The sequence below is a fragment of the Sebastes fasciatus genome, chromosome 13 (assembly GCF_043250625.1).
Source record: "Sebastes fasciatus isolate fSebFas1 chromosome 13, fSebFas1.pri, whole genome shotgun sequence".
Classification (NCBI taxonomy): domain Eukaryota; kingdom Metazoa; phylum Chordata; class Actinopteri; order Perciformes; family Sebastidae; genus Sebastes; species Sebastes fasciatus.
The window spans coordinates 30,743,418-30,766,498 of record NC_133807.1 but is presented as its reverse complement, the minus strand read 5'-3'; the positions used below and the strand labels follow the sequence as shown (position 1 = coordinate 30,766,498).

The 23,081-nt window shown below is 42.7% G+C and overlaps 1 protein-coding gene across 2 annotated transcripts; it reads right to left on the bottom strand.

Moving 5' to 3' along the window:
- Positions 1-1,440: 1,440 nt before the first annotated feature.
- Positions 1,441-22,869, bottom strand: LOC141781238 (voltage-dependent calcium channel gamma-4 subunit-like). 2 transcript variants are annotated; one of them, XR_012596805.1, is made up of 5 exons: positions 22,262-22,869; positions 5,304-5,387; positions 3,260-3,400; positions 1,565-2,885; positions 1,444-1,532 (listed from the first exon to the last, which is right to left on the bottom strand). XR_012596805.1 is itself a non-coding variant. In XM_074656835.1 (4 exons), the coding sequence occupies exons 1-4, from the start codon at positions 22,476-22,478 to the stop codon at positions 2,359-2,361; spliced, it is 969 nt and encodes a 322-aa protein (XP_074512936.1). In that variant the 5' UTR covers positions 22,479-22,869; the 3' UTR covers positions 1,441-2,358. The 2 variants fall into 2 exon arrangements, 1 of the variants encoding a protein (XP_074512936.1); XM_074656835.1 differs by having other exon boundaries at positions 1,441-2,885.
- Between the last annotated feature and the right edge of the window lie 212 nt (positions 22,870-23,081).

Here is a 23,081-nt window from a genome sequence, read left to right as displayed (position 1 = left end):
CACATTTGGATTTTTTCCCCCCAAAAACCGTGATATAAAAGTGTAAGATCTACACTCAGAAGGGATCATACCGATGGCTTTCTTTTACATGAGCTATAAGCCTGAAGTGGCATCTCTAATGGGATATCAAACACGCTAAATACAATCAAATACGACTCTGTGGTTGAGTGAGCTCGCTGCCAAACCAACTGAATAGCCCTAAAGACTGAAGAAAAAAACCCACCCGAGCTGGTTTCTTTGAGCAAGCTCAAGCAAACACACTCACAGCATTTTACTAAATACAGTTATGGCATTTTCTTTTTTTCACCAGGTTCATCTTTATCACTGGTCCGTCTCCCGGCACTGCCACGAAGTAGGGAGAGGACCTCAAAAGTGTCCGACCTGCCACAACAACACAGTATTTCCTGAGAGAACTAAAAAAAAAAGAAAAGGGCAGTGATGGACGTGCAGGATGACGGGAAAAACACACACACGTCTGGCTGTTAGAGCCGAATCCTTCAGGGACGCCGTCGCAGACAGCTCCCTCTGCTTCTGTCAGGGTCCTCTGTTCGACATGAGAGGGTGGGGGGGGCAGCCAGATGGACTCACAGGCGGTGTGACAGACAGACGAGCATCCTCCGCCTGGCTCTCTGATCCTTATCCATTAAACACTCTGGATGTTTTCATTCAGAGCGAGGAGGAAGTCCTGACCTGTGCCGCTTCCACAGTTCCGGGCATCCCCCTTTTGGTCTTCTCTTGTGACAGGCACATCCACAATGTCACATCCATCGGGGAGGAGGGTGTGATGGACGGACAGGCAGGCTGATATGGAAGTGAATAAAAAGGGGGCCATTGAAAAGAGGAGCTCCACTGACAAAACGGACATTTTGTTCCGACTGACAAATGTCAGAGAAGAATAGGATTCAGGAAGAAGACGGCGAGGGAGACAAAACAGTTCCTACTGCTTGGAGGATTGAATGGTCCACTTGTACAATCTGCTAAAATACTAAACATTCAATACAACTCCCAAACCTTACACGTTATAATATGAGTTTGTTTAAAAGGCCATATGTTATTCTTAAGGACAGTGCCAAGAGAGAGAGAGTCCCTGTTGTCTCCTTCAAACCTATGATTCAGCCCGTTCGCAGGAAAAGGCGTATGAATGCCACGATAATGCACAAGGCGTTTAGCGTGCAATACGAATTTCTTGCTTTTGGCGTTTCATGTGTAGGCCTACTCCATGATGTCTGTTCTGAGTTGGATATAAACACATCTGTGTAAATGTAAACGCTCAGAGCTAGTGGCGTAGAATAAACAGCGAGAAAGAATGCATATGGCGGGGGAGGGGGCCAACAAACACGCAACGTTTAACGTTTAACCAGGAGACCGCTGTTTAGTTTTTCAGTGACGTTTGTGACGTGCTTTTAGTGACATATCTGGCATGTTTTAGTGACGTTTGTGACGTTTGTGACGTGCTTTTAGTGACTTTTGTGACATGTTTTTAGTGACATATCTGGCATGTTTTTAGTGACGTTTGTGACGTTTGTGACGTGCTTTTAGTGACTTTTGTGACGTGTTTCCATACGTATGTTCCGTTGTTTATGCACGTATTTTACTTAGTTTACATATTTATTTTAAGCTCAACCATGACGTTTGTCCTGATCATAACTAAGTGGTTTTGTTGCCTAAACCTAACAGCGGACGTTACCGTAGTTTCGTTGCATGGCGTACAAATGATACGTGAAAAGTGACGTACAAACAACACAAAAAGGCTAAATTGGGTCCTCCTGACACACAGAATGTCCTTGTAATGTTGTGCTATTTAAACGCCTTTCCGTGATGATTAGAGTATAAGGCAAGACCAAACTGGTTATGAGGACACGGTATAAATGTTGGCGAAGGGTCCACACTTTATAGCAACTGCACACACAAATGGAACACTTTCACGTTAAAGAAGTACATTTCATTTATAGCACCTTGTTGAATAATTTACAGGTAAAATACTGCTCATTTCGACGCGTCACACACCCATGATGTTTAGTGACCATTACACAAACAAGGGTTGTGATCCAGCTCGTTGAAGCATTTCAACAGTTGAAAGATAACACCGATTTCGAATCAGCTGCAGGACAGACTATGTAACTCTACTCTGCTTTGATGATCTCTAAAAGCAGATAAATGGTTCTCAGGTTCTGTTCGTTGGCTCATCTTCCGTCCAGCTGACTGTCCTCTCCTTCTCCTCAGGTCCTTTCAAAAAAAGGACTGTCTCTCTGAAAACTGCGCCTCAGGTGATCACAAGCAGTCGGGCTCCAACAGATTAGCCCGTCATTTCCTGTTCATCCACTCCATAGGTGAACCTCGAGCCCAGCGACACGCCTCTCACACCGGCGTGGTCCTGCGATTCACCCCGTCCTTTAAATCGTTGGGGAAACAGTTATGGACCTGGAGGAACTCGGCAGCCCCCTCGTGCTCGGGGCTGTACGTGTTGTCCGTCACACTGTCCCTCGCCAGGGCGTACATGGACAGCTCGTCCAGGGGCCCGCTGGAAGATGGCACTCCCTTCAGGCCGGCATGGGGCGAGTTCTCCCGCGACCCCTCCGTCGAGTGAGAGCTGGCGCGCGACGTCCGCCGGCGGTAGCGAAAGCTAGGTATCCTCGAGTACGGCGAAGACGATGAAAGCGAGCGAATGAACTCGCGCCGCGCCTTCCAGCGGACTTCCTTGTTTCTCTCAATGTAGATGTTGATGGCGAGGACGGCCACAGTTTCGGCCACGATGAAGGAGAGGGCGCCGAAGTAGAACGACCAGCCGTAGGAGTAAGTGTACTTCCTGTCATCGTCGCGTTTGTCACTGGGGTCTCCTGCGTTGCTGGAGATGTAGACGATGATGCCAATTATGTTGCTCAGACCTGAGAAACAAGAGATAGAAGGAAAAAGGGATGACGGCATGTGATGAAATAGTGGAGACAAACAAGGTAAAGCTCAATCATCCGTGACTTCAGCAGTAACAATGATGGAACTCCCACTGAGTAAAGTTGTTCATCAGCCAGTGATTACACCGATAATAACATGTGTCCTCATCACATGTGTGTGATGAATGGAGATCCTGACCTCCTTCAGCGCTGAATGAACTTCATCTTTATGATTGCACCTTTTGACGAAGCACAATACGTGATCACAGGTGCCTTATCGAGCTGCCTTTCTTCATTATATAAACCCCACAGCCCTCACATGATTGCTCCTTGCTGGGAGCACGGCTGACAAGTGTAATCCTCCGGCTCACCTGCGGCTACAAAGAGAATGCCCGCGCTGAGGAGGACGTTGTTTGTCTTGTTGTAGACTCGGCCCACCCCGACGCACAGCCCGCCGAGCATCAACAGGATGGTGCTGAGGATGGGGAACACGCTGGAGGCACGAACTATGCCTGTGGAGACAGAGGAGGAAGGACATGATTAAAGAGGACCTGTTATGCTCATTTTCAGGTGCATACTTTTTTTTCTACTAGAACATGTTTACATGCAAAAAACACAATTTTTTCCTCATACTGGCATTACAGCTTTGTTGAGGGCGTGCCAAACTAGCCGCCAGGCAGGTATTATGCAAATGTGTTACTTGGTGACATCACCACGTTACGGAAGAAAAGGCAGGACTTCAAGCGAGGCGTTTCTGTGGGGGAGAGTAACTCCCTTTGGCGTGGACTTTGGGCGTTGTAACTTTGCAGACCTTTTACATGCACAAAACACTATATAACACACTAAAGCATAATAGTTCCTCTTTAATAATTGGGTAAGTGATGAAGTCACTGTAAATGGTTTTAACACAATTCATTAACTAATATTTGATTGGACAATAAAGATGATTACAAATTAACAAATCAATCAATCCATCACCCAATGGATCAAATTGTGAAGCAATTTATAGACACCAAAAATACAACAATAACTAGATTTATAAATTGTTGAAGCTGTGAATTCCTTTATACATTTTTTAAAGAAGAAAAGTCTCTTTTAAACCATTTTAATTTTAATTTTGTGGAGTCCTCATCTATCCAGTCCCACCTCCTCTGAGAACTCCTTCATCATTTATACTAAACTGCCTTTAAAGGTACAATGTGTAGGATTTAGCGGCATCTAGTGGTGTGGTTGCAGATTGCAACCAACTGAATACCCCTCCACTCACTCCTCTCTTTCCGAGACTCACATTACCGCAGTTTCACAAGCGTGTCGTAGAACTACGGTGGCCTTCAAGTAACGTATTTTTTTTTAGGCTACTGTAGGACTCCGTGAATACGAACGGCTCATTCTAAGCTAACGATAACACAACGATTCTTGGTTTCAGGTGATTATACACGAATGAAAACATAGTCATGAATATCATATTCCATTTCTGCTAATAGATCCCCCGAAATCCTACGCACTGTTCCTTTAACTTGGGGACGAAGCTTTGCTAATCAGCTGTCGGACGTAGCAAAGAGCTCTCACTGACTCACACCTCCACAGAAATAAATCACTGTGCCGTTTTATTCCAAGGATGGATGAGCTGTAAAGTCTTTTATTAAGAAGTCCTTTGAAGTTTGGCCTTTGTCTGATGAGTCTTCTTTGTTCTTCTGCAGATACTGAATTGAAGGTCCTTTGCTGATTGAATACGTCAACGTTGTATCAAACTAATCTATGTATGAGCCTTGTCATTGTCATTTTTACCCATCTTTCACAGAGAAATAACAACTTAATCTGGTTTTAACAAGGGTTTTACGTCCCTGTGTCACCACAGTTCAGGGTAAACACGTTTCTCAAGCGGCGAGCACAGCTCACAATATGCTTCTTCATGTAACAGAAAAAAAAGAAAAAAAATGAGGAGGAAATGCAAATAATCTGCTGAACCTGCAACAGCATCACTCAAATTAATTAAGAATTAAAAAAAATAATAAGCTATGGGTGCTTGCACTGCAAATGGTAAAATAATGTTTTCAATTCTTAATAAGAAAATAATAATGAGCTTCTTTTATGTCTGAACCCACATTGTGCGGTTGGAACGAACTGATTAGTTTTTATTATTGCTTTAAAAGTCAGACATCCAAACAGACAAAATAAATACAGGTTGTGGTCTGATACGGCAGCCCTGAACACATTTAAAGCCTGTCATACTGAACGCTGTCACATTTTTGAATGCATTTTATCAGTCTCTGTATGAAAGAGTGCTGCGTGTTTAGAGACTGCTCTGAGAACCAAATAATAAGATGCTGCTGAAGGTCAGAGGACTTCCTGCGTGCCTTTACAGATTAAGGAAAGATGAAGGCCAGACCGAGAGGACGAGTGGGAAACACTTACGCAGCAGGTATTCAGAGCTGTCTGTGTCGTAGTCGTTGTCGTCTGGGAAATGGTTGATTCGGAAACAGCTGCCTTGATTGATGCCTGCAGGACAAAGAGAGAAAGAGTCTCCACGTTAATGATGAGTTATAGTCCACCAGGTGCTATAACGGTCTGATTCTGACAGTATGGGATGTTTAGGAGAACTCTTCAACCAACAGAGAGGATCAAGGATATATGCATTAATCTTCTTTTTGAGGCCAGCTTAAGTTAAAGCGGATTTATTTGATGCTTGGGGGGTTAGACTTTTGATGTGAATCCATCAAACTCCAGTTGGTTTCGGCTGGTTAAAGGATGTGTGGGTGCCGGAGTCAGAGCCACTCAGCAACCTGTTCTTGTTAGCGTGTCACTGTTTCCACTGGAGTAAGACGCTCCCATGCTCTCGTCTCTGATAAATATCACCGCTCGGATGATAATAAACTTTATTTATAAATACAGAGTGATTCACAGAGAGAGAAATTTAATTGAAAATCCCAACATAAATGATAAAATACATAAAGGCAAAATAAAATGTTAAAGGTCCCATATTGTGCTCATTTTCAGGTTCATACTTGTGTTTTATGTTTCTACTAGAACATGTTTACATGCTGTGATGTTAAAAAAAAAAAAACTTTGTTTCTCATATAGTCTGCCTAAATATACCTGTATTCACCTCTCAGTCTGAAACGCTCCGTTTTAGTGCATTTCAACGGAATTGCATTGCCAGGCAACACCTTGGGTCCATGTTTACTTCCTGTCAGCTGATGTTATTCACATACACTGCAATGGAAAATAAACTGGGACACATTTAAAATGCTTATGTGTAAAACCGTGCAATGGTCTAAATATTGTATATTTGTGACATCACAAATGGATAGAAATCCTAACGACTTGTATCAAACGCACAATTTCTGCATATGGGCTGTGTGTGTTTCTCCGTATATTGAGCGTTTTGATATTTTATTTACTCTCTGCCTGAAACGCTCCGTTTTAGTGCATTTCAACGGAATTGCGTTGCTAGGCAACAGCTTGGGTCCATGTGACATAGGAAGGGGAGCCACATCTGATTGGCTCGTTGAATCACATGTTTCCTGATCTAAGCAGCCCACAAAAAAACTGACTGGGTGGTCTTATTTCACAGTTTGTGGGTTGGTAGGAACTCCAGATGCCCAGATGTAAAGTGTTTTTTTTTCTTCATGATACGTCCCCTTTAAAAGAAGACACTGATTCAGACAGCCTTATTTCTTTGGGCAGGTCGTTCCAGAGCCTCTGGGCTCTGGTCGCCAAAGCTTGTATCGCTCTTGTTATTTCTCATGTCTCAACTGTGCTGCTTCTTGAGAAAGAAGAGACAACAGGAGGTTCAGGCAATAGTCAGACATTGTTTACACTTTTCATGTTCTTTAATAAGCACTTCATTTTAAAACCACTGTTTTTACTTTGTGTACTTTATATAGACTCTTCCTTATAGCTTTTTTTGGATGGAATAAACTGGATCCTACATGTAGCACACAAAAGCAGCATATTCTCTCTTAACTCATTACCCTCTCCATGGTTTTCACCTCCAACATAGGCTGTATATAAGAAGTGGACGTAGTCACCGTGACGTCATCCAGTGGTTTGTGGACTGCCGATTTGAAGCCTCGAGTTTGGCATTTTGGCCGTTGCCATCTTGGTTATTTGCAACCAGAAGTGACACGTGGAGGTGAAGCTAAGTACAACCGAATAACAACTGAATAAACATTTTTAGGCAACCAAAAAGGTTATAATAAATTTTCTTGAGCTGAAAACACACTGTGAAAGGGTTAAAGTTATAAGACGAAAACACGGACAACTCCCAGACCGGACAACGCCGTGGTAGCGACCTGTCAATCACTAAGGTAGCCCCGCCCTAAAGCATCCCCTGCTTTATGGTCTATCTGACTCTAAATGGGGCCATAATTTACTAAATGAACATCATGCTGTATTGAAGAAGACTTGAAACTAGAGATTGAGACCATAAACTCATGATTACAATGTTTACTGAGGTAATAAATCAAGAGAGAAGTAGGCTAATTTTCTCATAGACTTCTATACAATCAGACTTCTTTTAGCAACCAGAGGAGTCGCCCCCTGCTGGCTGTTAGAAAGAATGCAAGTTTAAGACACTTCAGCATTGGCTTCACTTCTCAGACCCGGAGGTTACCCACTGACCTCCAACCATAAATGAGACTTTGACCTTTTTAAAAGTACACTGGGGGTCAGACAAGGATTGTTCATAGCTCCCTGAGTCTATCATGGATCCCGCAAACTAAAGACCACAGCTCAGTGAACACATGTTGGAGGAGGAAAGCCGACGTGTGGAGGTGTGTGCGTCTGTGTGTTTCAGGGATCAGTGCGTACGCTACACGGTGGCGGGATTACGATTGCGTTGCCCGGAGGGATTTGGCGGCTCTAGGAGCGTGTCCAAATCCAGCTCAGGTGAATGGTTGAGTGCCGGGAGGAACAAGAAGCCTATTTGAACAACAAAAGGCCGCGTGCTGGAAGCTTTTAATGCCGAGAACGGGAGGATGGAGTGGAGGGTGAGAGACGGAGAGAGAGAGAGAGAGAGAGAGAGAGAGAGAGAGAGAGAGGTTAAAGCTGAGAGAAGCCTGTAGCTGTAATTGTGCAGGATTATAAACAACACCTTGTCTAGAGAGAAAGGGTTGGGGGTGGGGTTAATGGATGCTCTCAGTGCCGTGGAGGTAATGCTGGAAGCTCTTTCACCATTTTGGGCCGTGAATAACCCTCACCACTTCAGTCATGCTGCTACACCCACAGAATCAAATGTGCTGGGCTGGGCTGTGGCTTCATTTGCATATTTTTACATGAGCATACGTTTTTGTATGCATTATGTGTTCACATCTTTGCATTTGTCTGCATCCCAGAGTACCGAGTCACTACGCCCAAACCAGCCTTAGTTACGGTTGCTACGCCTGTCAAGCATTCGGTTCTCATCACAGCACATAATGCACTTTACAATGATAACTCAGGCACATTTACCACATGAAATATTAGTCATTTTTGAAGCAATGAGACTTTGATTTCATACAAAGTTGGACAAAAGCAGGTTTCTCATTTCTAGCTGGTGACGGATGATTTAGCTAAAATGACACCTGTCGCTCTGACTCTATAACAAGGGTCTGTAATATTCACTATATATGATATTGTGCTAAAAGACTGAGGTTAGAGCTGCATTTACCAGGCACGTAAATACAGAAACAGTATTTCTCTTGTATTGCAATGTAGAGCTAGTCTTTCATAGTATTATAAGTTTATTATAAGTATGAGAAGGAAACATGTAAGATTATTTAATATTAACATAACCCTGTTTGGCTGCTTAACTTACTTGTTCATATTTTCAAAGTAGATGTGTTAGTTGCAATCCGGTATCACGCCAAAGCATGTAAAAGACCTGCTTGTCCACTAGAGGACAGCGTGTCGGTGTCACGTTTTGCCACGTCAAGGCGGGAATATTAAACACGTCTATGATGGTGCAGTACCAGCAGGGAGCAACAAAACCACTCACGTAGGTTTAGGCAACAAAACACTTAAGTTAAGTATTGGATAAACATGATGGTTAGCCTTAAAAGAAGCAGGTAAACTAAATACAATATGGAAAACGTCACTTACATCACTTACAAAACAAAGCACCGGTCTCCTGGTTGAAAGCCGCACTGAACTTTGTCTGCCGTTCAAGCAACTCACTTCATTTTAAGGCCTGTGTTTGTTGGACCCATCTACCTGCCTTCCCTCCCACCATAAGCGGTCTTTCTCACTTTTTATTCTACGTCACTAGCTCTGAGCGTAGCATATTTACGCAGATACATTTAGTACGGACATCGCGTACAAATGACACGCCAAAAGCAAGAACGGCATTCTTATCGTGCACTTTTGCTTTATTATGCATTATTGTGTCATTCATATGCCTTTTAGTGCGACTGAGCTGCTAGTTGTGAACAGGCCATTCATTTGTTAATGAGCTTGCAGACGGACATAATAACAAGTGTTACGTTAGAGCAGTTACAAACACACTTTAATAACTTTTGCTCTTGTGTTTTGGGATTTAGGAGGGATAAAAAACACCCTCTTTAAATGCAAAGCATCTCTCTTACTCAAGCCCCATGCACATGTCGCACATCGCCTTGTCGTGTGACGAAATCTACTATGATTGTTCAATCGCTGTTTGGGGGACGGGGTGAGGAGTTTAGCGAACAGTCAATTGGCTGAACCTCAAGTTAAGTTTTGCCTAAAGACTTTTACTAATCACACGTTCAAAATGCAAATACCTCTTTTCATCTGTAACAGGCAGCAGAGATTAGACCTGACCTACAGCACCGTATAAATGTCAACCTCCCAATCAACTGACTACACCGGCGACAGACACACACCTGTCAACTCCATTTCCCGGGTGCCGTAAGGGTCAACCGCCATCATCGTCTGTGCAACAGCTTTTTTTTTTTTTTTTTAAGGGCACGCTTGCTTCCATTAACTAGGTCTGCTGCTTAATAAGGGACATCAAATTAATTAGCGTCAAATCAGTCTGTGGAAATGGAGCACAATGTTTCTGTGTCTAGTCACTGATGGAAAAAAAAGCTTGTGGACTATTTTAAGCAGCAGCAGCAGCAGCAATGTGAGACTTTGTGCCCTGTGAAAAAAAACACATGGTAAGATCAAGAACCGTGAAGATAACAAAAATACAGACACCTTTGCTGTCCTGTTAATTGCTGTGTAAACACTAAATCAGCTGCAGCACCTGCTGCAGGGCTCCTAGCTGATTTTATACGTGCACGCACCAAAAAATACACCTTTTACTGTGTGAACCCAGAATGCCACTATTAATCTAGACCTTCCTCTCTGCTCTGAATCCAGCTACTCCAGCCAGTCTGACGCCTCTGTCTCATCTCCAGTGTGTGGGTGTGTGTGTGTGTGTGAGTGATGGATGGATGGAGAATGGAAGAAATAGAAGACAATACTGAGACTGATTGGGAATCTGATTATCAGCAGAGGCCTCGAGGTTCGTGATTTATGAGTGACAGTTATCAGCTCAACGTCTACGTTTAGATTGTTTGTGTGTGTGTGTGTGTGTGTGTGTGTGTGTGTGTGTGTGTGTGCGTGTGTACATGCTTCATGAAATGAAATAAAGTCTGAATACTGACTAGCTGGGAGGGAAGGAGGAGGAGGAGGGAGGAAACGGAGATTAAACGAGGGGAGAAGGTAAAAGGAAATGAAACAACAGAGCGCAGGGAGCAGAGGAATGATGGGGATGAAAAAGAGAAGATATGAGGTCACATTAAAGAAGGACTCAGTCAGAGGAGGAGAGTCAGCGAGAGAGAGACGGTAGAGGGAACGATAAAAGGGCAACATGTAGTGATGTTACGTGCTGTGCCGAGGCTTCGGAGCGTGCGTTGAGTAATCCAGGAAGTTTTCTGTGAAGCGCGTATCGAGGCTTGTATCGTCTAAGACAGGGGTGCACACACTTTTTCAGCATGCGAGCTACTTATAAAATGACCAAGTCAAAATGATCTACCTACTATAAAAATGCAAAACATATATTTATTTATAAATATATTGAGTAATCTTTATATGTACAATATATGTTGGTGTACCTTGCATAACTGCATGAACCCATATTGTACAATATAACTCTGTACATTTTTTGTCATTACCTTACTCTGATGACTTGCACTGAATGGAATCAGCCAGGGATGCATAGTCCGGACAGTAGCTGCTGATAGCCAGCCTCAAGCACACTTCCAAATGATCATCAGTCAAGGTGGAACGGTATTTGGACTTAATAATCTTCATGTGGGAAAAGGCTGACTCGCATAAATAAGTGGAGCAGTCAAGTCAGTCTTAATGCAGTCAAGGAGGTAGCACATTTCCTCATGTTGAGGTACTTTTCCTCTGTGAGTAAGTTCCAGAACTGTCCATGAGCCCTGGACTTAAGCTGAATGTCAGCTTGTAGTGTCAAAATCTCATCCTCCACTCCAGATGAGTTCAGGTGAAACAGTGTTGCAATTTGTTGGCTGATGTCTATTTTAAAAAAAAAAAAAAATCTTTTTTTTTTTTTTTTTTTAATGCCATGCGATCTACCCACACTACCTTTGCGATCGACCGGTAGATCGCGATCGACGTATTGGGCACCCCTGGTCTAAGAATACAGACGTCATTGAAGATGCCCGAAATACAGTTGAGAACTTATTATCCCTGAATAAAAACAAATATTGTTTCCTATCCATCATTCTCTCCGCCAAGGCCAAGGTTATGTTTTCACTGGCGTTGGTTTGTTTGTTTGTTTGTTTGTTTGTTTGTCTGTTAGCAGAATTACTCATAAAAGTTTGCGATGGATTTGAATTACATTTTCGCATACAGAAACTCTTTTAAAGAATTCCTATCAGCCTGAGCATTAAGACCACAGGGTATAACACATACGCAGCGTAACTGACGACGCATTGATGACGCATGACCCCGCCTTCTTCTGAGAGCAGAAAGATACGTGTGTGGATGTGTGGCGAGACATCGAGCTGCTGGCCGTCCGCAGTGAAAAAGAACAACGCAGTAGATGACAGGATGAGAGACAACGTAGTGTAACGTTATACAGACATAACAAGGCTGCTGAATGAGAGAGGCATCCGCCGATACGAAACACACCGTGTTAATAATAAGCCGACCACCTCACGGTACTGCCAGCTGTGAGCTGTGATCTGTTTTTAAAGTCAGGTACCTTGGCGGAGGTCTGCGCTCTCTGAGTGCCATTCTAGTTTTCCTACAGCTACACAAGCACATTCACTGGCAAAATGTGTTCAAAAATGTGGTGCAATAAAGGTCGGAGGGCAGTTGTGCCGTGTAAAAAGCTGTGAAACTGAAAGTAGACACCTGAGTTATACAAAAAAGTGCTTGTCCACAGATTTGGGAGATGCTACGAGGTGATTATGTTGTGACAAATTGAGAATTAATCCAACACAGTCGACACATTACATGGGCAATAATGGGCTCCCTGGGCCCGACTGGAGTTGAAAAGCCCCATGCTGAGCATCTCCTCCTCCTCTCCGTGGCAACCCCCGTTAGCCTCTAATAAGCTCATTTACATAAACAATCTCCGAGGACACTTCTGACGTCTTCATTGTATTTTTGATTCCCATCAAATAAGGGAAGACACTTCTTCTGGCAAAACACACACACACACACACACACACACACACACACACATCACAGTGACTGCCAACACAAACACACACAAACACACACAAACAATCGTACTGGGAGCAGCTGTGGTGCCGCTGGCAACAGGATGATGCACGTTGTCATTAGTTTGAATTAACGCTGCTCGGCCAATAAGGGGGCGGCCTCGGTGGAATACACCAATAGCACTGTCTCCTCGAGTCCAACGATTGACTCTGGTGTCTCCAGTGTATCATAACAACGAGCTCCACGCCCCCCACCACTTCCTAGTTTTCACACTTCCATAGCTCTGCAAATAAACTGGAAAAACAAAGTTTGGAAACTTGTGTTTGGAGGATTATTTCTCTGTTGTTACAATGCTAATGGTCATTGTATTTTACATCGTTGGAAAGCCTGTTTATTTACCTTCGCAATGATGTCCAACTTGTAAGGATCATGCATTTGTGGGATGAGCAGCATAGATGATTATGTGGGTAGCGCCCAAGAAAAATTTGCCAAAATACTCTAAACAGTGTATTCTCATAAGGCTACCAGGAAGCCTGCAATGACTGCCCTTCACCGTCAGGCCCATTTGCGCTGGTGTCAACAACACAGACAATGGAACCTGAACATGTGGGGGAATGTCATGTTCAGTGATGAGTCCAGGTTCTGTCTGCCAAAGTCGGATGGCAGGGTCAAAGTATGGAGACGACGCGGAGAACGCTATGCTGATTGTTGCACCGATGGAGTAACAGCTTTTGGTGGGGGCAGTGTCATGGTGTGGGGCGGCATCTCCCTCTCTGGCAAAACAAGACTTGTCATCATTGAAGGCCATCTCAATGCAGGGAGATATCGGGATGAGATTCTGCAGCCAGTGGCGATCCCATATCTCCACAATCTGGCCCCTAACTTCATCCTCCAAGATGACAACGCTCGCCCCCACAGAGCCAGGGTTATCACAGACTACCTCCACAATGTGGGAGTAGAGAGAATGGAACGGCCTGCCAAGAGTCCACACCTCAACCCAATTCAACATGTGGGATCAGGTTGGGCGTGCTGTACGTGTTAGAGTGACCAACACAACTTTGTTGGCTGACCTGCAACGAATCCTGGTTGAGGAATGGAACGCCATCCCACAGCAACGTGTGACCAGGTTGGTGACCAGCATGAGGAGGAGGTGCCAGGCTGTTGTGGCTGCGTATGGATCTTCCACCGCTACTGAGGCTCCTGACGGTGTATTAAATGAATAAAGTGTAAAATTGCCAATATGTCATGTTTGTTCCTTGTTACTGATAGAGAGTTCAATCATCCAATCCACCAAACAACTCAAAACAAGAGTCAACACCAACAGGGGAATACACTGTTTACCATTGATGGAGCATTTTGGCACATTTTTCTTGGGCTCTACCCACATAATCAGCTGTGCTGCTCATCCCACAAATGCATGATCCTTACAAGTGGGACATCATTGCGAAGGTAAATAAACAGGCTTTCCAACGATGTAAAATACAATGACCATTAGCATTGTAACAACAGAGAAATAATCCACCAAACACAAGTTTCTGAACTTTGTTTTTCCAGTATAGATTGAAGAACAAGCCAATCAAAAGGGACTTTAATATTGCATTTCACTAGAACTGCGTGGCCTCCAGTGGGTGATACTCTTTCAGTAACAGATCTACGGCAAAAAGAGCAGCATGTTCTGCTCTATGACAAGCCGTTTTAACATTTAATAGCTAGACAGGATATTCATTAGAGATATCTGCAACGTCAGTTAAAACTCTAATTCAATATATCTCTAATTCTATTTTGACTAGACAAAACTCTAATTTTAGATATTCAAAAGGGGTCGTGTTTATGCTCATGAGTTTCATTTGAAGGCACCACTAGCAGCAAAAGCACAGGTGATATTGATCACATTAACGATTGGCTCAGTTCTGTTAATTGTCCCAGTGAGCCGGTGAACCAGCACGTACAATACCAGGACCTGTGGGATGCAGCCATCATTAATGTGATTAAATACACCTGTGCTTTTCCTGACACGTCAAAAAGTCTGCTGTGAAAAAGGTCTACAGCACGACTCGACACACACAGAGTTTAAAAGTAAAAGCAGCTCCGGCTCGCTTGAGTGGAGGAGTTGTAGTTTCGTAGCATTTATTCACCGACAAATAAAGTGTACACACACTGTCTGCTAGGTTCACAGCTAGAACGCCACCAACAACCTCACACTCACCGCCAACACACACACGGTCTGTTGGAAACTCGCTAAAGTTACGCAGACTACGTGTGCAACGGCGGCGACCACGAAGCCTCCGGCAATGCTAGAGCTGCTAACGCAGCATAAATACACACACTGTTTGTTGGACACTCGCTAAAGTTACGCCGAGCAGACACACAGCTGACGACCTGCTTAACTAAACTAAATGTGCGGTGGAGACTTTTACTGGGAAAGTGGCTGCATGTCTGCGACACTACACGCAGCATCGTAGCTGCTAAGTTAACGCTCCTGAACTGGGGACTCCCGTCAACCAATATCTGTTGTGCTCCTGCAGCTGGAGCACCGCTGCATGCGACAAATCTTGTCGGTTAACGGTTAATAATCGGTTAACGAGGGTCGGTTATTGGTTAAGAACATTTTTCAAAATGAGCATCCCTAGTTTCTAGGCAAGGTTTGAGTCCAAGAAAGTGAAGAATGATCTAATAAACACTATAACTCAAGGAACGACTGGACCGCTCACTTAAACAGAGAAGACAAACTGGCACACAGACTGATGAGAGGAGGGTGATGATGAAGGACAGGTGTCAGCAGGGCTAACGAGGGACAGGTGAAATCAATCAGGGCGGAGCAGACAATAACACAGGCGGGAAACACACAAACACACACACACAAAGGCAGAATCTGAAAAGAGAGATAAAGGTGAGTCTACACCAAAATAAAACAGGAACTAATAACTGAAAACCGGAAACAAGGAAAACATAACAATAGAGGAGAGCGGGACATGACAGCCTGGAGTAGACGTGCATGTGTATCCACGTTGTTGGAAGATCTATCGACCCATGAAGTGTGTTGTAGGCCTACATATAGAACTTCTCTGATTTTATTGTTTGAGTGCGGATTAAGACAGAAGATCTAAAGCGCTGCAGCCCATAGGTTCTCTCTCACATATTTTATATTGTACTGTATATTTCCCATGTGATTGAAACCTAATATTGTCTCAAAACAATGAGGACAGTGTCACTAAGGAATACAGTATATGATGGATAAAATAGATTCTTGTAGTTTCTTATTTCCAATCTCATTCTAGTATAGTACAAGGGAAAAAATGCTGTCACATATAAATGTAATAAATGATTAAAAGGGGATTCTTTCCTTTATTCCCTCAGACTCTATGTCAACCGGACTGAGCTGTTTTCTGTGTTTTGGGTTTTCTGTACTGGCTTTCCCTCATCTACCTGCTCTGAATCAGCCTCGTTAGTTCTTCCCAACCGATCAGCTCCCTGCCCGTTCCTTGGACCTAATCACCTCATTCCCCTCACCTGAGCTTCTCAGCTCATCTCTCCACCTGCACTTCATCCTCTCGTCAGATCAGTTTGTATTTAAGTTCAGTCTTTTTTGGCTCCTTGATTTCGTTATGAGAGTTTCAGTTTTGCCTCGTCTGCATTTGATATTGAATTAAAATTATTTCACCATGTTCCTGTTGCCTGTAATCTCCTGCCTTTGGGTCCACCTCGTCCACTCTCCCTGATACATTTGCAATTCAACATGGCACTTTTTTTGCAGCATAAAGTCACTTGTTTGCCATTTCAAAACATTCAAAATGCCACACCCATGGACCAACTGGCTGATACACACACACCACCTGGCCGAACACCTAATTGCTTGATTGTCGGCTCATCAGTCAGGATGTAAGCACTATAAAAAGACCACAGGCGAGTCCCCGTTTACAAAAGCAATGGAAGCCAACATCGCAGCGAGAGGCCTGTTTTCAAAAATGTGTATTAGCAATTGAAAAAAAAACTAATTCATGTTTTCTTTTTTTGTCTGCACAGATGTTTTTGAGGCACTATATTCTGTTTAGAATATGTTCTGGTCTGGTTTTCAGTGCAAAATGCAACATTTGGAAATGCATGGATGTATTGACAGATTTTTACAATGTGGAGAGAAAGAGCTATTTTCATCAGTGTGCAGTATTGTTTGGTCAATAGATTCATGTAACAATATTTCTGTAACGAATCAAACCCAGACTATATGATTAGAAAAGAAGAAATGTTTAAAGTGGCAGCAACAGTGTGTAACTAGTTCAAACAGAATCAGATCATATTGGTGCCTTCAAATGAAACTCGTGAGCTCGTGTTTACAACATGGGAAGTCGTGTACACGATATACTACTACACCACTGATAAGCAATATTAACGTTACTGTCGGCGTCTAGAGGCAAGCTAGCAAGCGGGTAACATTATACAGGAAATGCAAAGACATAATGACAGAGGAGAAAGATGAGGCCGTTGGGAAGATCAACATTTTCGTCAGACATATTATACAATTACGAAGAATTATGATATACGACTAAAATTACAATATATTTACTTATTATGCACCGAAAAATGAACTTCCATGTCCTCCGCCATTTCTGACAACGTCAACAAACACATCACAACTCTTGAACTCTGAGCTTTCAGAAACTTTCCACTTACGAGGTTGTGAATACGACAAGAGGGGGGCGTTCATATGGACTCTTCTCGTGAACACGATCCCATTTGAAGGCAACATGTGACCCATGTTTGTGCCATTTGGTGACAAAATGTATGAATTACTGTATAGTTTTGAATGATGTTTCATTTTGCAAACCATCTGAGGTGTTCTGCTACTTGTGTGTGTAGTGTTATAACAAAATAAGCCCTGTTTTCAAAATCATGCTTAAGCAATCATAAGGTTGCCTATTTGCACACATCTATCAACATAGTAGCTTGCATATCACACAAAGGAACTTAAATGCATCCAAAATTAAAATGGGAAGGGGATTTGTGGTTATGAAGGAGGTGAGAGAGGTTTCATTAAAAAAGTAGGATGAAGCCGATAAAAGAATGATGAGGATGGAGGAGTTCAACCTCTAAAGAGATGAGAAGAAAGAGTGCACAGCCAGCAGAGAGGAGGACGGGGACGGAGGGACGAGGTGGACGTCGTCGGGGCCTGCTGGCTAATTAGTGCCCCCGCATGGCTTCTCAGTTGTCGCGCTTTAATTACAGACTTGTGGAGCATGTTGGGAATGACAAAGTGATCCTCCTCCTCCTCTCCCCCAACCCAACTAAACAAAACCCTCCTCTCAAACACACACTTCCACTGTCCCCCCCCCCCACCCCAATGCTTCGCCACTCACACCAACCCACCGCAAGCTGTTTACTGTACCTGCTAATTGGATTATTTCTCATTCTCAGAGTTGGTTTTATTCACTCGGGTCACAATGCTACCCCGGCCTCGCAACATTCATGTGGGAAAACAAACACAGCAGGAAACAAACAGCTGTTGAGAAGTGCATAAATGAGAGACCTCACTGTAAAGTCATGAGATATTATATTCCTGCCTGCTCCTTAAAATGTCAGGAGAGGTGACGCCTGTTGAGCAGGGCGACTAAGAAACACTCCAACACATTCATTATTACAGAAGAAAAGCTGCTATGTGTTACAGCAATGTGATGTCGAGAACGACGTGTTGTCGCTGCAGTCTGTTCAACCAAACGTGGTGATGTTTTTCCCCCCAGTGGCTGTGATACACACACAGAGGCCCCGTCAATAACCCTTTGTCATTATGACCGGAGGGGTGTGTGTGTGTGTGTGTGTGTGTGTGTGTGTGTGTCGATGGAGGGGGGGTTTGACTCTTCCTTCCTTGTCTTCTCCTCTATACTTATGAGTCTCCATGACAACAGAGCCACCGTCCAGCAGCTTGTAGTTTTAAGCAGAGGCACAGAGGTGAAGCTATTAGCTCTGGAGAGAATGATATGATACGCTGCTGGCCTTTTTTGTTTGTGCAAATTACGCATTGAAAAAGAAAAGTCTCATCACACAGAGCCTCAACCTCATCAACCTCAATCTATTCAGCCTCTCTAATCCACTTTCACTATTTACTTCAAAGAACTGATGGGAAATTATGCTTGACATAATAATCGCCGGCTGGCATTTGAAAATGTATTTTTTCATTTTCTTGGGGGTCTTAGTCAGAGGATAATATTGCACACTGTGAGTCTGTCCACATCACAGACAGGCGCCCAGCTAAGCATGACTCTCAGCAAATTGCAAGTGTCATAACGCACCGGGATGTGCTTCACATGTGTCCAAAGCGCCCGTCTTCACCACGGGATAAAAGCCCAGAAATGGTTTAATCATTGATGACTACTCTCTGTATATGTGGGCTCTGATGACGAGGCAATCCATAGAATAAACTGCAAATATTGAAACGCATCTGATCAGACGACAAAACTGAATTTACAAAGTGTAAAATGTTTTGGTTTTCTTTATGTAGGATAAAGTGTCAAATAAAACACATTCAGATACCCTTTTTTTAAATGAATAAATATCCTTTTATCAATAAAAACTCTCACTATATCCACACAAAAGACAATAAAGTCAAAAGAAAATGCATAAAAGACAAACATTTCTGTTTTCCTTCTGTTGTGAGGTGTTAACTGCAATAATGCTCCAGAAATGACAATCAGACTGTGTGCCACGCTTCAGAGCAGCTTCACATAGTACACAATGTGCTGTGTTTAGGGTGGATATATACATTTCTCTGTTCTCTGCCTATAGCTATGGCCAAAGTCCTTCTTAATTCTGTAAATTACTAAAGATGAAATCATGTTTTTAGAGAGAGAGAGTATCAAATTAAAGGCCTTTATTGGCACACTCTGTATTACGACAAAGCAACATTCTGTTTTGGTCTGTACTTTACACTATACATCCTATATACCACTTTATAGACTGCACATATGTACATACTACATTTATTTATTGACTGCACACACTATGTTCACCCATTCACTCTGTATCTTTTATATCTCTATTATTGTTTTTATAATTTTTGTATACCTGTGCCTCTCCTGTGTTTCACTCTGTTTGCTGATGCTGCTGCTTTGACACCTGAATTTCCCTCCGGGGATTAATAAAGGTTCATCTTATCTTATCTTATCTTATCTTATTGTATATACATGATTCCAGCAGTGCATTTGAATATCAGTTTTGGTGTATTTTCCAAAACGTCTCTTCTGAAGATAATGTGAGTTTTATTTATTTTTCGCTCTCATTTATTTGCAAAATCTGTCTCCATCAATCTCTGCGTCATGACATGAACAAATCCATCCAGTCACTTGGACTCACTCATTGATAGCTGAGGGGAGAAAGTGAAGGGGTGGCCGGAAGGAGGATCTGTCAATGAACGAGAGTCTGTGTGCCTCTGAAGTTAAGACGTCACTGTACCAGTAAATGCGTAAACACACTTCCCAAAAGGATGAGAAGATAACATGTGGGGCTGTTTACTTCAAGTTCTATAACAACAAAGTTGTTTTTAATATTTTGCTTGGACATGACGTGAACTCTGAGTCATCTATTTTTAAATCACCGGGCATGTTTCCATAGCAATTTCAGGGATGTTGTTGCCAAGCAACAGCATCCGATACAATGAAGACATGAATGAAAGTAGACTAACTGTGGCTGCACATCTCCTGGCAACCACCTTTAAAGTGAATGGGCTTAGTCAGACGAGCCGGTTTGGCATCGCATTGTGTTAGCAGAGTTATAACAAAGCCATCTTTATTTATTTATTGTGTGGGCCAATGCGTGAACAGCTCGATGGAATAGTTGGCACTCGTTAATCTGCTACTTCAGCTGCTGTTAAAATCTGTTAAGTGCGTTTATCTACGCTTTTTTTCATCTGACCTATAACCTCTAAAAGTTGCTCCACCATTATGATAATTTTCTTGTTGTGTCCCTGTAATGGAAAATTACATTGTATGTAATGATGTCTCTTTATGCATCAGTGGGAAGTTACTGTCTGTGTGCTCTTTGTCTCATGTAGTGGGAAAGTACTGAGTATTTACTTTTACTGTCTGAGTAAAACAACTCCTTATCTGTGTTAAACAACTCCTTTTCTCACAGTCCCTGTTGTAGATTTCCATATAATCACATTGTAATAATCTCCTGCAGCGGACTCTTCTGCAGACTTTGAGTGCCTCTTCTTGCAAGAATAAAATACAACAAAGACATTTCATCTGTTTGAGATCTTCATTTCAACGTTCATTAGGACTCATCTTGGAATATTGACAGCATTTCCATTACAGTCCCCATCTCCAGATTGAGACATTTGGCGTGCGTAAAGGGAGTGCGTCCTTTTGCGCGCACTGATAAATAAAAGACTCCTCGGAAATAAGAGAAAAGTCAAACTGTTTGTTGTAGGTAAAGAACAGGAGACCGTGTAGTCTGTGTTAAATCATGCAGAGCGTCCATATCCTCCTGAGACCCAGCACATTGACATGTGTCCTCTGTAGTGGACATTTTGTCCACATGCATATCCTCTTACTCTTTTGACTTACTCTATCAACCCCTGGTGTTTTGTAAAGAGGACATCATGGGCTTTCCAGTGATATGGCATGTGTTTTTTTAATCAAGTTGAATGTATTCTTGGTTTAATATCACTCTACAGCCATAATCTGTTCATTTGTTTAGTCTTTTCACACTGAAATGGTCCTGTGGTCCACTACTACAGTGGACATGCTGTAAAATAAAAAATAAAGTTCAAAAAGCTTAAATTTTAAGATTTTCTTTTAACCCTAAATAGGAAGGAAATCACACAAAAAAAGTAATTGGAAGACTCTTTTTTTTTACTCGGTTCCCAGGAGGATATGTTAACGGTGTCCGTGCGTAAAGTGGGAATAAACTTGGAGCAGGTTTTACCTTCAATACAGCAGATAGTGCATGTTTAAAGGCAGATAGTGCATGTTTAAAGGCAGATAGTGCATGTTTAAAGGCAGATAGTGCGTGTTTAAAGGCAGATAGTGCATTTTTAAAGGCAGATAGTGCATGTTTAAAGGCAGATAGTGCATTTTTAAAGGCAGATAGTGCATGTTAAAAGGTAGATAGTGCATGTTTGAAGGTAGAAAGTGCATGTTTGAAGGTAGAAAGTGCATGTTTAAAGGCAGATAGTGCATGTTTAACGGTAGATAGTGCATGTTTAAAGGCAGATAGTGCATGTTTAAAAGAAGATAGTGCATGTTTAAAGGCAGATAGTGCGTGTTTAAAGGCAGATAGTGCATGTTTAAAGGCAGATAGTGCATGTTTAACGGTAGATAGTGCATGTTTAAATGTAGATAGTGCATGTTTAAAGGCAGATAGTGCATGTTTAAAAGCAGATAGTGCATGTTTTAAGGCAGATAGTGCATGTTTAAAGGCAGATAGTGCATGTTTAAAGGCAGATAGTGCATGTTTTAAGGCAGATAGTTAATTTTTTAAGGCAGATAGTGCATGTTTACAGGCTGATAGTGCATGTTTAAAGGCAGATAGTGCATGTTTAAAGGCAGATAGTACATGTTTAAAGGTAGATAGTGCATGTTTAAAGTTCTTAACAAATGCATTTTTAAATAAGAGAAAAGTCAAACTAATTATTGTACATAAAGACCAGGAGACCTGTAATCTAGATGTTAAATCGCCATGCAGAGCCCTCCAGATGTTAACAGCGTCCGTGCGTAAAGTGAGAATAAACTTGGAGCAGGTTTTACCTTCAATACAGCAGATTCTCCACAACCCGGAGTGAGTGAGATCTCCCTTCTTGGTTCTAGGCTGGGTGTCGTCCGTCGATGCATTGGTGATGTTGCAGATGTACGCCCGAGAATAGAGCCAGTAGTCCGTGCCGATGGCGATGGTCATGAGGCTGAAGGCTGCAAAAGCCCCCACAGTGGCCAGCAGCGTCTGAACTCCACGGTCACACCAACCCATGATGGAGCTTCATACTAGTCCAACAGGTTCACCGGTCCAACATGCGCTCAGAGGAGCGCGTCAGGGCGCGGATGATCTGCTCATAAGGTTTAGGTGCGTCTCTCTGCTCCTAGGCTAAAAAAAAGTGTAGTCCAGGGAAAAAAAGAAGAAGAAGAAGTAATATTGTCTGAAAGGCTCACCTGATGCTCAAAAGCAACTGGTTGCAGCTGTGAATATGAGAGGACACCACTTGTGTCCACTCCAGAGGCTCCACACAGGTGTGATGCGCGCACATCGTGTACCAATTTCCAACACTTCCAACCTCCTCACCACTCCTGTCTTTATCTTTGTCTCAAAACTCTTTTCTCTGTTCCTACACAGACTGCGCCTCTGTTGAAACCCATTGCCAAAGAAGACTATACGTCAATGGCTCTAAAGTGAGACCCCACCCTCACCAAATCTAACCAATGGAGGTGCTGTTGATTAAAGAAAGAAAAAAACTCTCTCCGTGAAATTACAATTTACAATTGGATCACTCATGCATTTTAAAGATCCCATATTGTGCTCATTTTCAGGTTCATACTTGTATTTTGTGTTTCTACTACACTGTAAAAAAAAAAAAAA